Source organism: Macaca fascicularis, chromosome 4 (genome assembly GCF_037993035.2).
Source record: "Macaca fascicularis isolate 582-1 chromosome 4, T2T-MFA8v1.1".
NCBI lineage: Eukaryota > Metazoa > Chordata > Mammalia > Primates > Cercopithecidae > Macaca > Macaca fascicularis.
Genome location: NC_088378.1, coordinates 99,843,855 through 99,863,233, shown reverse-complemented (window position 1 = coordinate 99,863,233; position 19,379 = coordinate 99,843,855). Strand labels below are relative to the sequence as shown.

The window sequence follows — 19,379 nt, the reverse complement described above, 5'->3', positions numbered from 1 at the left end:
CTCTGAATGTTTGTTGCATTGGCAACACTAACATAAAATACTTAGGGCCGGGCGATGGCTCACCCATGTAATCCCAGCACTTTGGAAGGCCGAGGTGGGCGGATCACCTGAGGTCCAGAGTTTGAGACCAGCCTGGTCAGCATGGTGAAACCCCGTCCCTACTAAAAATACAAAAATTAGCCGGGCTTGGTGGTGCACACCTGTAATCCCAGATACTCGGGAGGCTGAGGCAGGAGAATCACTTGAACTCAGGAGGTGGAGGTTGCAGTGAGCCGAGGTCAGGCCACTGCACTCCAGTCTGGGTGACAGAGTGAGACTCTGTTTCAAAAAAAAAAAAAAAGAAAAAATACTTAGGCACTAGCCACTACTATGGAAAACTAAAAAACTGAACCACAGTAAACAAACTAAGATCCCCTAGTCCACACAGATTTCCAAACCAGTCTGGGCGTCAATGCATTTGTGCAAATTTCAGGAAAAAATATTTTAACTAAAAATCTTTATGATACAGGCCAGGCACAGTGGCTCATGCCTGTAATCCCAGCACTGTGGGAGGCTGAGGTGGGCGGATCATGAGGTCAGGAGTTCAAGACCAGCCTGGCCAACATGTTAAAACCCTCTCTCTACTAAAAATACAAAAATTAGCTGGGCGTGGTGATATGCGCCTGTAATTCCAGCTACTCGGGAGGCTAAGGCAGAATTGCTTGAACCTGGGAGGTAGAGGTTGCAGTTAGCCGATACTGTGCCACTGTACTCCAGCCTGGGCGACAAAGTGAAACTCCATCTCAGGGGGAAAAAAAAATCCTCACTATACAAACTATAAATGACAACACTTTAATTTCATCCTAACAATTCTAACTGAACAGTTACCACATATTCTTATTTTACAGATATCATATTTTCATATTTATCATTTTACTTACAAGCAAAGCACTAGAATCTCCATTTAGTTGACTATCATCTCGAGATTTCACGTAACGACGATGGTTTTGATAGAAATTAGACAGTCCATAATACATAAACACATTGCCCTAGAGAAACAGAGAGGGAAAAATTTTCGTACAAAAACTATTCTGTATAAACTTATTTCATGTGTACATAAAAGCTACGTAATTTGGACTTTACTAGGTTACAATTTGTAATAGGTAGTGGGGTAAATTCCACCAGTACTTAGCAATCTAAAATGGCACAACTGTAAATAAGGTTAAAGAAAGTACGTTACAAAATTCCACAAGTAAACTTTAAAACTATCCTTAAAGACATCAAAGAAGTACTATTTACATTAAAAAAGAATCTTCAAGGAATCTATTAGCCTACTCTGAGCTACTTTCAATTTAAAATTTTCTCTAATTCAAACTGGTCTTCACCCAGTTAGCATCAACGTTTCACAGGGATAATGGTCAAGCTTGTTTCTTTTTTTTAATCCCAGAGACTACAGACTTGCTATGTTGCCCAGGCTGGCCCTTAATTCCTGGGCCCAAGCTATTCTCCCACCTACAGGTTTGTAGCACCAGGTCCAGCTGAAACATTCATTTTTTTCTTGTCCAAGTGAATTCTGAACTTCAATTGGGATGTAATAAATTCCTCAAGAGGATACTATATGAGTTAATAAACTACTAATTAGTAGAGTCTCTATGATAATAAGCACTTTATAATAATCAAGAAAAGTACTTTAATATATTTAATAGAGCAAACTTTGAAATAACCTGGGAAAGAAGGATAACCTATAAACATTACAATTATTTAGAAGATGCTAAGAAGCCATTTAAATGATTATTTTTATAAGTAGCAAACATTAAGCTATTTTCTCATTTCTGGATGCTACTTCTATTTTCTATATTCTTATCCTTAATTAAAAGTAATTCAGTAATATTATAAGCATACATCATTTGATTTGCTATTTTCATATACACTATCAATTATTTAATGCTTGACTTTCGAATGTCAAACCATGCAAATTTTCCCATTCTATATAAAGAAAATGTTTACATGGAAACTTTCTTGTGGAAGAGGGGGAATATCAAAATTGCATCACAGAAATTGAGACAATGAATATTCTTTTTTAAAAGGAAGTATTACCTCAAGATTCGGTAAAGTAAATTCAATTTGCAAACTGAGAGATTCTTTGAATAAACACTGAGACAAAATAACCTACTTGAAGTTCCCTGAAAAGAGTTTACTCCAATTCAAAGTTTGAGCTTGTAAAGAAACACAGAATCCACAAGAGAATGAATCTGAGGTTGACTGCCTTTGCAAACAACAAGTTCGGAAGTATTTTTGGAATGGGAGAGAAAAATAATGGCGCTTCTGTATCACTACTAGTCTCTCATTTCTTCAATTGTGCCTGTTCTGACAAAAGCAGAACTTATTGCATCTTTATTGCCTGCCCATCACATTGAAAAATCATGGACTTATAAAGATGCTTTAAATGTATATTTTGTTTCTGCTGAAACAAAGTTAAATAATTACATTTGTCTTCTACAAAATTTGTTTTCATGTTTTATTCAAAGACAGCACTATCCTGTCCTTTATCTCAGTGCAAGAGCATCTATAACCACTAGATGGCAACCAACTATTAGGGACTATTAAAGTCATCACTACCTTTAGAAAATCTTAAGTGCAGAAAATCTAAAAAGTTGGCATGTATTAATGCAGTTTTGCTCCCTTAAGAATAATTATTTTAAGCTCAACTTTCAGGCACAGGAGAATACAAAGTGGTCTTTACATGCCTATCTGAATCTTTACGTCCGTTAGCATGTGCTCAGAATGGCAGTGTAAATGCAAACAGATGGATTTCTAACTACTTATAAAAAACATAAATGATCAGTAAGGTTTTAATAAGTGTTTGCATTTTTTACAATGCTTCATATGTCTTAAAAATAATTCAATTAAGTGATGGGAGAATTATTATTTTCTAAAGTAAAGCTTGCTTTAGTATTGTAAGTATGCAAAATAATTTGAGCAATAATTTTAAAAATACAAGTATATATACCTTTATAAAAAATTGATTTGTACAGTCATAAAATTATCTAGTGAAAGGATAAAATACAATGTCTTAAATTTTGTCTACAAAGAACTAAAATAAACCATTCAAATAAATGTATTTAATTACCAGACAGCAAAATCCAACAGCCAAACACATAAAACGATCTTCCTCAAAAGCCTATAAATTCCAGTAAATTAAAGTGACTCCTCTATAAAAGGAAAATACCTAGTAAAAGACATTTAGTACAATATCAGTATTTTTTAAAGCATGGCTTTTCTAGCACATTACTTGGAAACACAGACCTCAAACGACTTTTCTAGTGTGAAGTTAACGGTACAAATGCAAGGTGTCACATCCGGAGATAAACATTTATTGCAGGGACTGGAAGGCTCTGTTCCGGTATAATCAATCTGCAAGAGAAAAATATAACTAAGCACTTCCTTAGAGAAAGTGGATACCTAAAACACTCTGAAATAACTTGCTATTAAAAGGAAAATTAAGTCCAATGAAATGAACTAGAGCCCAGACAAAAACTGTTTTTAAGGTCATCTGTTTGACAGTGTGAAGTGGTAAAAACTGGAAAGGGTCCTCTGTTGTTCTACTGGCTGATCTTTCCAAGTAAAGTCCTCTCTTCTTTTCATCAAAGAAATATATTTATGCATAAAATCATATACACAAAATTCAAAACTGCATGATAAAGACTTACATAGCTAAAACATCTAACTATTAAAATACTAGATTAACAGAGATCCTCTTAAATTTTACAATCTTAAATACTTTTCAGTCCAGCTTTCCATGATATACTTTTGAAAAAAATTAGGTTATCAAGAGCTACTGTTTTTTCAACACCTGGTGCTGAATTTGTCTTTGTTTTGGGTTCCCGGCAAGCAGCTTTATGCTTGGAATTTCCCAGGTGATAAAAGTATCTTTGTTATTCATAAGCCCCTTGATTCACACCAGGGTTTATGTTAACAAGATGGCTCAGGATAGCAGCTAGTCACCAGAAAGACTAATTGTGTGATGAGGGGCCTTTGGCCCAGTCCAACCTCTTAGGAGGAAAGTGGAGCTAAAAATTTAGTTCAATCAGTGTTCAATCAATCAAGTCTTCATCATGAAGTCCCAATAGAAACTCTAGACACTGAAGTGAAGAACAGTTTTCTGGTTGGTGAATCCACTAATGTGCTGGGAGGGAACTACGTTCTAAGTATACAGGGAGAGGGCATAAAAGCTCTGCATTCAGGACTCTTCGAGATCTTGCTATATGTGTCTTCTAGGATCCCCTCTGAATATATAGACAGTTGGTCAGAAATATGGGTGACCTGGAGATCCCTGAACTTGCAAATGGCTTCTGAATTCAGGGAAATCTTATGGCGAGGTAGTGAGAAGGGTCTTGGGAACCCCCTGGATTTGTAGCCAGTTGACAAGTATGAGTGGCCGGAGAACTTGACTTGCAGCTGGTGTCTGAAGCGGGGGCAGTCTTGTTGGGGACCATGCTCTTGAAACTTGTGGAGTCTGACACTAATTCAGGGTGGTTAGTTCCAGAATTGAACTGCAGTATACTGGTTGATGTCAGAAGATCTGGCCTGATAGCTAAATTGAAAGCTTTTTTTTTCCTGCCATAAAAATAGACTACTTTTTATAGTTTAAGGTTCACAGCAAAACTGAACAAAGTACAGAGTTCCCATATACCCTCTGCCTCTGACACACACACAACTTCCCCCACTATCAACATCTCACATCGCAGTGGTACATTCGCTACAATCGACGAACCTACATTGACACATTACCATCACCCAAAGCCCACAGTTCACATTAGGGTTCACACTTGGTGTATATTCTATGGGTTTTGACAAACGTATAATGTGTATCCACCATTATGTTATCATATGGAATAGTCTCTCTGCCCTAAAAAACCTCTGTACTTGATTGATCCCTCTCTCTGCTAACCCCTGGAAAGGACTCATCTTTTTACTGTTTCCATAGCTTTGTATTTTCCAGAATATGAAATCATACCTTATGTACCCATTTCAGATTGGTTTCTTTCACTTATACTCATTTAAGATTTTATATGTCTTTTCATGGGTTCATAGTTCATTTATTTTTAGCAATAAATAATATCCACTGTCTGGATGTGCCACAGTTTATTGATTTGTTCACCTACTGAAGGACATCTTGGTTGCTTCCAAGTTATTGAAATTACGAATAAAGCTGTTAAACATCCATGTGCAAGTTTTTGTGTGGGCCTAAGTTTTCAACCCACTTGGGTAAATACAAGGTATGCAATTGCTGGGTCATACAGTAAGAGTATGCTTACTTTTTTTTTTTTTTTTTTTTTTGAGACAGAGTCTCGCTCTGTCACCAGGCAGAGTGCAGTGGCGCAATCTCGGATCACTGCAACCTCTGCCTCCTGGGTTCAAGCGATTCTCCTGCCTCAGCCTCCCGAGTAGCCAAACTACAGGAGTGCACCACCATGCCCAGCTAATTTTTGTATTTTTTAATAGAGGCGGGGTTTCACCATGCTGGCTAGGATGGTGTCTATCTCTTGACCTCATGATCCGCCTGCCTTGGCCTCCCAAAGTGCTGGGATTACAGGCATGAGCCACTGCGCCCAGCCAAGTATGTTTACTTTTATAAGAAACTGCCAAACTGACTTCCAAAGGAGCTGTACCATTTTGCATTCCGTCGTAATACCTGTTGCTCCACATTCTCCCTTAGCATTTGGTGGTGTCGGTTTTGGATTTTCACCATCCTACTGGGTATGTGGTAATATGTCATTGTTGTTGCAATTTGTAATTCCCTATTGACATATGATGTTGAGCATTTTTATATGCTCACTTGCCACCTGAATGTTATGAACTTAATGTTTGTGTCCCCCTAAATGTCCTATGTTGAAGCTCTAACCCCCAGTATGATGGTATTTGGAGAAGGGACCTTTGGGAGGTAATCAGATTTAGGTGAGGTCATGAGGGTGGAGCTCCTATGATGGGATTAGTGTCCTTATAAGACGGGGAAAAAAGTCCACAGCTCTCTCAATCTCTATTATCTGAGGACAAAGAAAGAAGGCAGCCATCTACAACCCTGTAAAGAGACCTCACTAGGAGCTGAATCTACCAGTACCTTGACCTTGGACTTCCTAGCCTCCAGACCTACAAGATATAAACGTTGGTTGTTTAACCCACCCATTGGAAGGTATCACCCAGCTGATTAAGACACTAGTCCTCCTTGGTAAGGTGTAACATTTAGCTGCATTTAAAAAAATCATACATTTGCTTAACAAAACTTGGTTTTGTCAAATTCCAGTATAACCTCCTATAGAAACGGTTTCCATCAAAGCTTATTTGTTTACTGATGAAATTGTTTAGAGAAAATTTTCTTTCACTGAAAACTCTAAGAGCTAGTCATATAACTAAAACAAACTAAAAACACAGGTCTCCTAAATGAAGAGAAGCAAAGCCTATGTAATCTTTCACTAGACCTGTTGGGCCACAACTTTGCACCTGGGGCCTTTTCATGCACAATATTCCATTTAAATACCAAGTTTTATGATGTTGGAGAGAGGAAAGAAAAGACCATTCAGAAAAACAAACTATATTTTAAAATCTCTGTACATTTTCTCCCTCTTAAGATTAATCTAAGCATTAAAAAAAAAAGTTGCCAGCTGGACTTATTCCCGTATTGTATGCTTTTGAACAGAACCGTCTCAAATCACTCTCTCTAGAATTAGTTTCTAGGGGCAAAATCTGCAAGAGAAATCATATTCTTTATTTAACTGAACAAAAATAATCTGATGGAATTTGAAATCTAATAAATTATGCTACAGTATAAAATATAACAATATAACATTTTATTGGAACCAAGAGTAATTACTGAATATTAAATTATACATGAACAAAATATAAGATAGCTATAACATTTTCATCACAATCTGATTACAATTTTGTAAATGTATCTACAAGTACATGTCTTGCCGGGCGCGGTGACTCATGCCTGTAATCCCAGCACTTTGAGAGGCCGAGGCAGGCGGATCATGAGGTCAGGAGATTGAGACCATCCTGGCGAACATGGTAAAACCGTCTTTACTAAAAATACAAAAAAAAAATTAGCCGAGCATGGTGGCGGGTGCCTGCAGTCCCACCTACTCGGGAGGCTGAGGCAGGAGAATGGTGTGAACCCAGGAGGCGGAGTTTGCAGTGAGCCAAGATCACACCACTGCACTCCAGTCTGGGCGATAGAGCAAGACTTCGTCTCAAAAAAAAAATTACACGTCTTTTGATGCCATGAAAATCTGATACGACTATTTAAAAAAATCATTATCATTAATATATTAAGCTTATATGTAAGGCATGACATTAGGTACAAGATACATACAAAAGCAATCATACGGTGTACAGTTTACACAGCCTTTTCCTTCTCATACATATTTCATCTGACCCTCACCAAAATCCTATAGCATTATCTCCATTTTATATAAAAAGAACACATTCAGAAACTTGTCCAAGGTCACATACATAGTAATAGCTACTGCTAAGCTGGAACCAAGGATTTCTGACTCCAAGCTTCACGTTCCTTCTACTAAACTGTTTTTCCCCCAGAAATAATCAGTCCCCTTTGCCCCCTAGCAGACTACTTTATCAAAGATAACATATAAATACCAAGAAAACTATCATAAAATGCTAAGTGCCAAAGTGGATGGCATAGAGAAATAATAAATAGATGGACCAGTACTTCTTTCTTACTGAGAATCAGCAAAGATTTGAACAGAGCCATAAAAGAAAGACGGAAAAGAGAGAAAGAGGTGGCATATGGAGAAGACAGAGGTGGAAAGCACAAGGTATATTTAAGGACAATAGCATACACATTTTGGATTTATAGCGTTTTCATGTTGGAAGGAAATGAGGCGGCTAAGAATGTAAACTGGACCCAAAACTATATACTGTATTTCACTGACTACTGCTTATTGAATGTATACTAAGTGCCAGGCATTTTAAGTACTTAATACACATGCAGAAAGTAGAAAAGTTCCTCTTCAAAGCTTGTCTTGGTTTAAAAACAAAATAATAGACACTAAAAATAATAGCTTCTTACTCTAAAGCCTCCTATCAACTATTAGTTCTTACACTTCAGCCCAGTTAGTTGCTTTGGCTTACTCAGGCATGATTGGACAGGCCCAGGCAAGTCCTAGCTCATAGCTTATGCCCCTTCCTTATTTGGATTTGTTATTGCTTCCTTAAACCTTTCATAAGCAACTTCCTCTCCTTCTTTGTTCTCCCTTGCACTTACCTACTTAGGAAAGTTTTAGGTTGTTAGCAAATCGGGTATCAGTTTAAGACTGTGAGGTCCAGCTCCAGTCAATGGATGCAGGACACAGCAGTGAGGACAACCCAAATGCGTAAGGGATAAATATGTTGCTTTTCCCTTGTTCAAGTGTGCTCTCGTCACTGTTCCATCTGTCAGTAGCACCCTTTCTGCAGAAAGTAAAGACTGAATTGCTGAGAGGTCCTCTGTCGCTATGCTGACTTCTCTTCATGGCACCGATTATCTATTTCTAACACAAATCACCTCATTTTAAAAATACAATTACCCTGGCAATCATTGGAATTGTTTCCAAGTTTTGTGGAATTGTCCACTGTGAGTTTTGGAAGGATGCAGGGTTCCACCTCCCACTTCAGAAATCAAAGGCAGAGATGGGTTCTTCCTCTCCATAAACCCATGGTAGCCAGGGTAAAGGTACAAGAGCTACACTCAGCAATCAGATACTCCCACATAAAGCAGTGAATCCTGGGAAACAAAGAGTGGGTGTGATTAAATGAGCAGTCACAGCAGTAGTCCAGCAAGAAAAATTCAACAGCAGCTGTGGCATCTGGATCAGACTGTTTATACTTTCTTTTTTTTTTTTTTTTTTTGAGACGGAGTCTTGCTCTGTCGCCCAGGCTGGAGTGCAGTGGCCGGATCTCAGCTCACTGCAAGCTCCGCCTCCCGGGTTCACGCCATTCTCCTGCCTCAGCCTCACAAGTAGCTGGGACTACAGGCGCCCGCCACCACGCCCGGCTAGTTTTTTGTATTTTTTAGTAGAGATGGGGTTTCACCGTGTTAGCCAGGATGGTCTCGATCTCCTGACCTCGTGATCCACCCGTCTCGGCCTCCCAAAGTGCTGGGATTACAGGTTTGAGCCACCGCGCCCGGCCTAGACTGCTTATACTTTCAAAACTCCCTTACTTCCCACTTGTCTCCAAACCTGATTCTCTATATGTCCCATGCATTTTGTGTGTGAGTTACCCAATCCTCCTTTAATACTTGTTTTCCTGTCTAAGCTAGCCAGAGCTGGTTACTGCTACTGACAATAAAGCCTCAGAAAGCTAAGTAACCCTGCGTGTTAAAATGTCCAGCAGGAAATAAGGAACTGAAGAGTTTTGAGGAGAATAACATAATCAAATATTTGCATATAAACAGATAGGAAGTGGGACCTTAATTTCTTTCTGACTGCCCATCATGATGTAATCATTCACTCACCTAACATTTATGAGTACCTCTATGGTCCCAGCAATGATTCAGCCTAGCACCTGACCTCCTGGAGTTCAGTATCTAACACAGAAAACAATATTAAAGTAGAATAGATATTTTGATTTAAAAAAAAAAAAAAAAAAGTACAGGTGGTATGGAAATACAACCTAGTCTAGTAGTCAGCAAATTTCTCCATGAGAGCTGCTGAGCAGATGTTTTCTACAGGGAGACGGTACAAAGAAAGACTACATCCCTGACTGGGTGCTTGGAACATGATATAGTTTCGATATTTGTCTCTCTTTGCTGCAACATTTGCCAATTAACCCGTTTGTTAAATTTTCAGCATTCCCTGGATTACTCTTCAATAGGCAAATTTGTTTTGCTTTTAGATATGGATGGATATCACAGTTACAGAAGTTTGACTTATAGTATATAATATTTTCCTTGGGTAATTTCGAGAACTCCTTCAGACCCGTAATACCATTCAGATGACCAAAAAACTCTCAACAAACTGTTAAGATGTTTTGATGGTACTGAGTTTCCATCACTCATTCAAAGCTGAGTCCCTATTAGGTGCTAGGCACTGTCTACAGGATGAGAATACAAAATGGAAAAATACATTGTTCATGCTACAAAAGAATTTACAAATGGGACAGAAAGTCACATTTATGAATAATTACAGGATAACAATTTTAAGGCAGGCTGTAAGCTAGTACTTCTGGAAACTGAGAGAAGCATATATACCAGGTGGAGAAAGGAGAATCAAGGAAGACTTTCCATGTTAATAGGAACTACATTTAAAAATGTGATAGAATAAGAAAAGGAAGGTCATTTCTGATAAACTATTAGCATGCCACATTCCAGAAACTATAGTAGTTTGCCATGACTAGAGCATAAAGTAGGGGAGTGGTAGGAGATGAGACTAGAAAAAAAGAAAGTAGTCTATCGTGAAGAAAATTACACTCTATGTAAAGGGGTTTGAACAGTATCCTGAATGCTAGACAGAAACAGCCATAGGAGAAATTTTAAATAAAAAAAAGGAAACATTAAGACTAGTCTCTTAAAAAGAATCACTGTGGCAGCAATGTGCTGAGAGATTAAAGAGAACGCCAGACAGAATGCCACTGCAATAATCCAGGTGAGAAATGTTGAGAACTTAAACTAATAAAGTGGCAGCAGGAACAGAAAAGACAGATTTCACAAAAGAAAGAGAAGGCAGAATCTACAGAACTTAGTGCCTAGAGATGGGATGAGGGCAAATACACTTAGGTTGATTTCCAGGGTTTCTGGCATGAAAAACCCTGTGGATGGTGATGCCACTCTCTGTAAGGTTCACCACTCCTTTTCACGTCACTAAATCAAAAGTCAGTTCTCAGTCCTGCTCTTCTGTGAACCATGAGCAACAACATTTGGCATGTTGTTCACATGCTCTTCCTTTGATTCCAGGATACCAGTGTCCATGTTTTTGTCCTACCTCACTGGCTGCTCCTTTTCAGTCTCCTTTGCTAGTTCCTCCTTATCTCCCCAACCTCTAAACACTGGAGTGACTCAGGGATCTTCTCATTTTTCTTTGACCTATAAATCACTCTTACGATTTCATCCTATCTTAGGCCTTTATACATCATCTATGCTAACTAGGCCTTTATACATCATCTATGCTGATTAGCCCTCAAAATGTGTAACTGTAGTCTCAACATTCCCCTTGAACTCTAAATTCATGTATTTGTTTGCCTACTCATTATTCCCAACTTGGATGTCTAATGGCATCTCATCCTAACAAGTCAAATATTGAACTGTTTATTCTACTTCCCCCACCACATCCTCTTACTTAAAACCTCATTTTCCTGCAGTCTAGTGACAACTCGATCCCTTCAGTTACAAACCAAAATATCTTGGTCATCTTTGATTCTTTACTTTCTCTTACACCCCATATATCAATTGCATAAGAAAATTTTACTAGCTCTACTTTTATAAATATATTCTAAATCTAACTGCTTGTCACTGCAACCGTTCTACTGTGACCACCATCATCTCCTGCTTGAATTACTTCCAACAGCCTCTTCACTGGTTTTCCTGTGTGATATTGTGATTTACAGTAAGAAATACATATTTAATCTTTGCTCCCAGTTTCCTGGTACAGAGCTCCTAAAAAAAACTCTTACAGTCTCTGAGTGATAACAGTGTCTTTCATATGCTAATGAGACAGCTGGTGGTTGGGGCCCCGTAAACAGCTTCAGGATGGAAGCTGGTCACTAGAAAGACCAAGGCATGAATAGAACTTGTGGGAAGGAGAAAGGGACTGAAGGTTGAGTCCCTGGGGGCAGAGTGACTGAAGACTTGAGTTGATCACCAAAGGTCAATGATTGAATCAATCATGCATACATAATAAAGCCTTCATGAAAACTCAAAAAGACAGGGTTCAGAGAGCTTCCAGATAGTTGAACACATGCAGGTGCCTGAAGTGTGGCACACAAGTGAGCACACGGAAGCTCTGACCCCCTTCTCCAAACATCTCCCTTTACATCTCTTCCACCTGGTTTTTACTCTGTATCTTGTGTAATATCCTTTATAATAAATGGGTAAACGTAAGTAAAGTGTTTACCTGAGTTCTATGAGCCACTCTAGCAAATAAAGCAAACTCAAGGAGGGGGTCATGGGAACACCAGTTTATAGCAATTTGTCCAGAAGTACAGGTTGCAGCCTGGGACTTGCAACTGGCATCTGAAGTGAAGGGCAGTCTTGTGGGACTGAGCCCTTACCCTGTGGGATCTGATACTATCTCCTAGTAGATAGTGCCAGAATTTAATGAAATTATAGGACACCCAGTTGGTGTGTGTCAGGCCTCTGAGCCCAAGCCAAGCCATCGCATCTCCTATGACTTGCATGTATATGCCCAGATGGTCTGAAGTAACTGAAGAATCACGAAAAAGTGAAAATGCCCTGCCCCGCCTTAACTGATGACATTCCACCACAAAAGAAGTGAAAATGGCCAGTCCTTGCCTTAAGTGATGACATTACCTTGTGAAAGTCCTTTTCCTGGCTCATCCTGGCTCAAAATGCTCCCCCACTGAGCACCTTGTGACTCCCACTCCTGCCTGCCAGAGAACAACCCCTTTGACTGGAATTTTCCTTTACCTACCCAAATCCTATAAAACGGCCCCACCCTTATCTCCCTTCGCTGACTCTTTCGGACTCAGCCCGCCTGCACCCAGGTGATTAAAAAGCTTTACTGCTCACACAAAGCCTGTTTGGTGGTCTCTTCACATGGACGCGCATGACAGTATGTGGTGGAGAATCTGGTGTCAGAACTGGATGGTGTGTAGGGAAAAATCTCCACACACACGGTATCAGATGTGTTGAATGGTGTGTGAGACTAGGAAATATGCTTTGGTTTTTTCCTATCAGAAATACCCTACTTTACTCTTATTCGCCAGGCAGTATTCTCCACATCAAGGCCAGAGTGACTCTTTTTAACCATAAGTGAAATAATATCACCTACCTGTGCAAAACTTTTCAATGTCTTCCCACTAAACTGAGCAGAGAAGAAAAAGTTCTTATAGTGGTTCATGTGACATTCCCCCCAATACTTCCCAATACCCTCATCTTCTACTATTCTCCCCACTCTACTTCAGCCATACTGGCCTCTTTGTCGTTCCTCAAACACCTAACTAAGCACATTCCTCAGGACCTATGCTCTTACTATTTCTTCTGCTTGGAACATTCTTCCCTCACATATCAATATGGTTCACTCTCTTCCCTCTTTTGGTTCTTTATTCAAATGTCATTTTACTGAAGCCTCCCCTGGCTTCACTATTTAAAATTATAAACCATCAACCCTTCCTTCATTTTTCTTCATAGGACTTTTTACCATTTAACATACTTCAAATGCAGCAAATTAAGGAGTTGAAGGGAGATGGGAATGGACATTATCAATAAGCACAGACCCTTCTTTTTAAACAGATTGTGTGGAAAGAGAATACAGGAAATTAACAAGAGGTCAGATGGCTAAAGTATGAATCCCACCTGTGTGACTAAACAGAAGACTTAATCTCAGATTCAATGTCCTTATCCAAAAAAAAAAAAAAAAAAAAAAAAAACACAGAGAGAATAATGTTACCCTTGCTAAGTGTCACTATATCAACCAATATGATGTATGTAAAAACTCTTGCCAGGCGCGGTGGCTCAAGCCTGTAATCCCAGCACTTTGGGAGGCCGAGGCGGGCGGATCACAAGGTCAGGAGATCGAGACCACAGTGAAACCCCGTCTCTAAAAATACAAAAAATTAGCCGGGCGCGGTGGCGGGCGCCTGTAGTCCCAGCTACTCAGGAGGCTGAGGCAGGAGAATGGCGTGAACCTGGGAGGCGGAGCTTGCAGTGAGCCGAGATCGCGCCACTGCACTCCAGCCTGGGCAACAGCGTGAGACTCCGTCTCAAAAAAAAAAAAAAAACTCTTAGCAACTCTCAAAAAAATGTTAGTCATTAATAATAGTTTATTATGAAATACAATTAAGATAAGCCAGAAACAGTGGCTTGAGCCTGTAATCCCAGCTACCCAGGAGGCCAAGGCAAGAAGATCACTTGAGTACAGGAGTCTGAGGCTACAGTGAGCTATGAATATGCCACTGCACTCCAGCCTGGGCGAAAGCAAGACCCCATCTCCTATTTTTTTTAAAAGAAAGCCGGGTGCAATGGCTAACAATGCCTGTAATCCCAAAACTCTGGGAGGACATGGCAAGAGGACTGCTTGAGGCCAGGAGGTCAAGACCAGCCTGGGCAACCAAGCGAGACCCCCATCTCTACCAAAAGTTTAATAATTGGCCAGTCCTGGTGGCATGAGCCTATAGTCCTAGTTACTCAAGAGGCTGAGGTGGAAGGGCTGCTTGAGCCTAGCAGTTCGAGGTTGCAGTGTGCTATGACTGTACCACTGCAATGAAGCCTGGGCAACACAGTAAGACCTCGTCTCTAAAAAAGAAAAAGAAAATAAAAATAAAAAATTAAAAAAATAAGATAGGATATTTTTGTTTTTTAAGGAGAAACCAAAACACATTTGTATGCTGAACAGAGATGGAAAAAAGAGGTTGAAGAAAACAAAAGGAAGATGATATTCAATATTCCTGTAACTTTTTTTTTAAGTATCAGCAAAGCCACATGCCTAACTCACTTTTCACATAAAAAAACACATTAATGCCTTTTACTATGAAATCAAGTTTGATTCAATATTATAATCAATATAAAAACACAAACATTAATTCCAGTGTCTAAACTACTTTCACATCTATATGAGCTTGAGCTCTCATCCTGATGACATACCATTTCACCACCAGATAAATCTTCCTCTAACCCCGTGTTGCAGAGACTGCTAACAGCAACCCCTCACCCCAATTTCTATGCTATCCTTCTTCCACACTACAAAACTCTCACTTACTGAGAACCTTGTTATCTGAATGAAAACATTTTCCAGCCTCCCTTGTAGCTTGTGTGGCCTTATTACTAAGTGGAGGTGGTACATGGCAGTTTTCAAGAACCTTCTTTAAAAGGCCTTTATCCCTTTGTTCACCCCTTCTTCCATACTGCTTCCGTGAAAAGGCAATTAGAACCCTAGCCTCCATGCCAAACTGTGAACATGAGAGCCAATTCCTAAGAATGGCTGGGTAGTAAATGATTCCATCAAGCGAAGACTCAGTAAAACAGAACCTACACGGCTGCCTCATACTATGTTCCTAAGGCATTTTACATGAGAATGAAAATTGTAAATTACTCATTGCTGAACCCACTCCTGATAGTGTAGCAATCATGTCACTTCCCCAGTTTAATATATTCGTTATCAAATACTCAAGACTATCCACAATCTAGCACCAGCTAATTTGCCCTTACTCCTATTTTATCTATACACTTTTTGATTTCCTGCCACTAGATCATTGTTCATATTAATCACCTTTCTTGGAATGCATCTGAACCTCACCTAAAGAAGTGGTATTTATCAAGTACCAGCTCAAAGCCCACTTCCCACACAGCTCTCCATGGTCATTAGAAATAGATGTGATTGCACCCTCCTCTGAACTACCAAAGGATATTCTGACTGTGCCATTCACCTAGCAACGCGTAGTTTTCTTGTTATTGTGTCTCGTCTTCCCCAAAAGATGCCAAGCTCCTTAAGAAGGCCCTCTCCTCCAAAAAGATGGCAGTGGGGGAGGGAAGTCCTGTTCCCAAACTCTCCCTATCTCCTACTATTCCCAGACATGCACTTTGAAGAAAATGTATGAAGAAAATGTCCAGTGTTGATTAAAATCCTTTGTAAATTTCACTCAGCTTATGAGTTTTCACCATCAAATAAAACCACAACACCCTTTATCAGCTAAAATTCAAGGGTAGCCAGACATAATGTCCAAACCCTAACAAAATCTTCTGGGCCTAACAATCCTTTATTTTTTGAAAAAAGTTGTTACCATGAGTTGTAACAACTTTATTAAAAAATAAAGTTCACACTAAAGCACATAGTTCCTATCTTTAGAAACAAAAGAGGCTACCAAGTGGAAGAGGAGCTACAGTTCCCTCATTTTGAAAAATTAATGCTTACTAATGTCAAGAGCATACAAGGCACAGTGCAAAATACAATGATAATCTGGAGACTTGCCCATTAGCTAAAATCCAAGACAAAGAACCAGAGGCAAAATAGAACAGATGTAGATGAGCGGATAGGAGGTATCACATTTCTCAGCTTTGTTTTGCTATCACTGTAATTGTTCACCCAAATCAAACTGGCATTTCTTCTTGGTAATTCTAAAAATACATCCTATTCCTAAGAAACAGACTCAGAATTTAATGCAGTGGGAAAGGAAGAATTTGAAGGATGTGCATTTTTCACACTATCTAGGAAAAGGACTGGAAAACTTCCATTTTGAATGTAAATTTGTCGAAAAAGAAATCAATATAAGACCTGAAAAGGTCATTCAACAAAATGCTGAGTAATAAGGTACATCATTTTAAGTATTAGTCAAATTAAGTTAAAAATCGTATTTTAAGTACTCCCCCTTGAACTGATTATTCCACACTAAAAAATTTATCTGAAGTCTTTTTGAGAGACCTTAATGAACACAAAAGGTAACTAAAATAAAACTTTCTAAAGCAACTTTCTTTAGGCTGCCTGATTTTTATCTGTGACAAAGAAATGAAGAATGATGTTCCTAAGCCAAGATTAATGGTAAATTTTATATCTACTAAATCTGTACAAAGACAGAACCTAAGCAATTGCCAGGGATCATTACACCTACCTTGAACAATTTTTGAGGACTAGAACACGTAAATTAAACACAGCTATTTGTGTAGCAAATGCTAACTTTGGTGGTATGATTTATTAAAACTCCAAGTCAGGGGCAGGCAATTTTTTTCTGTAAGAGGCCAGAAAGTAAATACATCAGGCTTTGCGGACCCAGAAGCATGGACCAGGATATTAGGTATGTAGGTTCTTATGCAACAAGAGAGAAAACAAATTTGCAACAATTTTTATTGATAAAATTCAAAATGCATCAATAATATGTACAATTTTTTGGTAACATATATCTACTAATACTAATGCGAAGAATGGAAATTTTGGAGGAAACATTTCTCGTAATTGAGATTCAAAGTTAGTGCTCTCCTATCATCAAATCGATTACAAATGTTCATCTGTAAAATGCTCCTGGGCCATGTAAAATATTCCAGCTGGCCATATTTACTTTCACATTCCTTGCTCTTACTACTAACATTACTTGAGAAACAAGTTAAAACACTAACACCACAAACCTTAATTTCCAAAAGTTGGCTTCTAAGTAACTAAAATCAACTTGAATATTAAAGCTTCAAACTTTTTAAAATAAAAGTGCCTAATCTTTAACAATCATTTATACAAAGAAACTTATTCTTCCCTGACTCTTAGCTAAAGGCTAAGTATAACAAACATTACTAAATACAGATGAGAAATTTAATCTCCTTAAAAATCTTATAACCTAATAATTCAATTTAGGAGTAAAAACATACATAAGAATTTTTATCAGAAACTAGGACAACAGCAAATAATCAGGATTAAATAATCGAGGGCAATAAATAAAATAATAAGGTGAAGAAGAAAGTTGAGTTTATTAAACGTGGGGAATGGGGAGTTAATTCACTAAGGTTTCATGAAAATGTACCTTGAATGCTTTTGGCAACACGAAGTAAATGTTTAGTTTTTAAATTTAATCTGAATAACAACCTAATCTGACTTTAACCATAAATTTAAAACTATGTAACTTCACACTGATAAATACTTTTACAAAAGTTAAGAATAACCTCACTATTTTTCAAGTAACCTCTGCATCTCAGTCTCACCAACAAGGGCCCTAGACTAGAAAATTAATGCCTTTGAAAGATGTGCCTGACTCACAACTGCCAAATTAAAGGAAATCCTCATTCCTTGCTCCTAATAATAAATGAAGATATTAAATATTTAAAATATTTTCTCATGAATGATGAATTATGATTTTCTATTAGCCTCATTTTATTTAGATTATTGAAAATCTAAAAACCAACTAAATAAGATACATAAATCTAACAAGTAGAGGAAATCTGCTACCAAATGTAAGCATTAAAATGTGAAAATATCTTTTTCCAGGGGTATCCAAGACACTTTTCAAAAGTAGTAATTTTTAGTGCAATATTTCTGCAGGAATGAGAAAAATCCAGTGATTTTATACTTGAAAAAGTTTGAATTTTTGATTTTGGCACTTTAAACTATATTACAAAAGCATTTGGATTTGACAAGTCTCCTTTGCCCTAGTAATTTGAACTAATATAGCAATGAAGATTTTCTCAAATAAAAAATAAAGTGTGAGTAACTTACAGTATGAGAGTGAATGTTGGTAAGAACTTCTCATTACCCAATTACAACTAGTGGCTAACAGAGTAGAGAACAAGAAGGAAACAAGTATGTGTGTTTGGGGAATCTCCGTAGGTTTTTCTAATAACTCCAGACACAATTCAGAAGCATTTCTCTATATATCCAGCATCCAAACTTTAAAAATACATATGTGGATTCTGTCTGCACAACTGTATGTTCATTGTCAGTAAAAAATTCTAAATTATTCTTAGTTTTCATTTCCTCTTGCTCCAAAGGCAATACAATTTAAACACATCCAGTTTTTTAAAAATCACATTTGAATTGGATATCATAGAATTTTAGAGTTGAACAGCCTCTTAGAGGCAGTTTAATCTGAATCTTTTGGTTCTTCAAGTAAAGAAACTGGACTCAAAATTATACCTAAGATCACAAAGTACAGAGTGACAGAGGTGGGATTTCAACCCTAATTCCCTGACTCTTCAGTGCCCTTTTAACCAGGCTAAGCTGCAGCAGATTCTTCAGGCAACTTGAAATCAGAATTACACATGAGAGCTATTTGAAAAATTTCTATTTTGTCTACTACTTAGTGTGAGGAACCTTATTTTACTCCAAAACCCAAAGATTTTAAGAAAAGTTAAACATTTATTTTTCTACTATGGTAAATATTAATGGAAGTTGAGCTCTGAAAATACTAACTTATACACAATTCCAAATTATTGCTATTTTCATCTTATCTTAAGAAGTTTAAATAAAATCATTCAAATTTCAGATGTTAAATTATTTTCTTCTACTTTATTAACATTGCAGTAAGGATCTTAGTGTAGGGTGAAAGCTTAAAGCTGGGAGTCAAGACACCTGAGTTTCTGTCTCATTTTTTATAATACTCTTAACTAGTTTACTGTCAAATCTCAAACTCTCTCTTTCTCATCTCCTGATTAAGGATCAGGAGACAGATCCCTACTGCCAGACATCTTATTTACATTGCTTCTAATTCTCACACCTTAGAAGATATGAATTATTCTACCTATTTTGCAGGAAACT

At 38.0% G+C, this 19,379-nt stretch overlaps 1 protein-coding gene across 1 annotated transcript in view; it reads right to left on the bottom strand.

Annotated features, from left to right (window-relative positions):
- TMEM30A (transmembrane protein 30A) overlaps positions 1-19,379 on the bottom strand; it is a 32,850-nt gene that overhangs the window by 11,349 nt on the left and 2,122 nt on the right. The window contains exons 2-3 of the mRNA XM_005552524.4: positions 3,286-3,393; positions 921-1,028 (exon numbers count right to left, since the gene is read on the bottom strand). Of these exons, the coding sequence (XP_005552581.2) occupies positions 921-1,028; positions 3,286-3,393 (216 nt within the window). The remainder of the gene's footprint in view (positions 1-920; positions 1,029-3,285; positions 3,394-19,379) is intronic.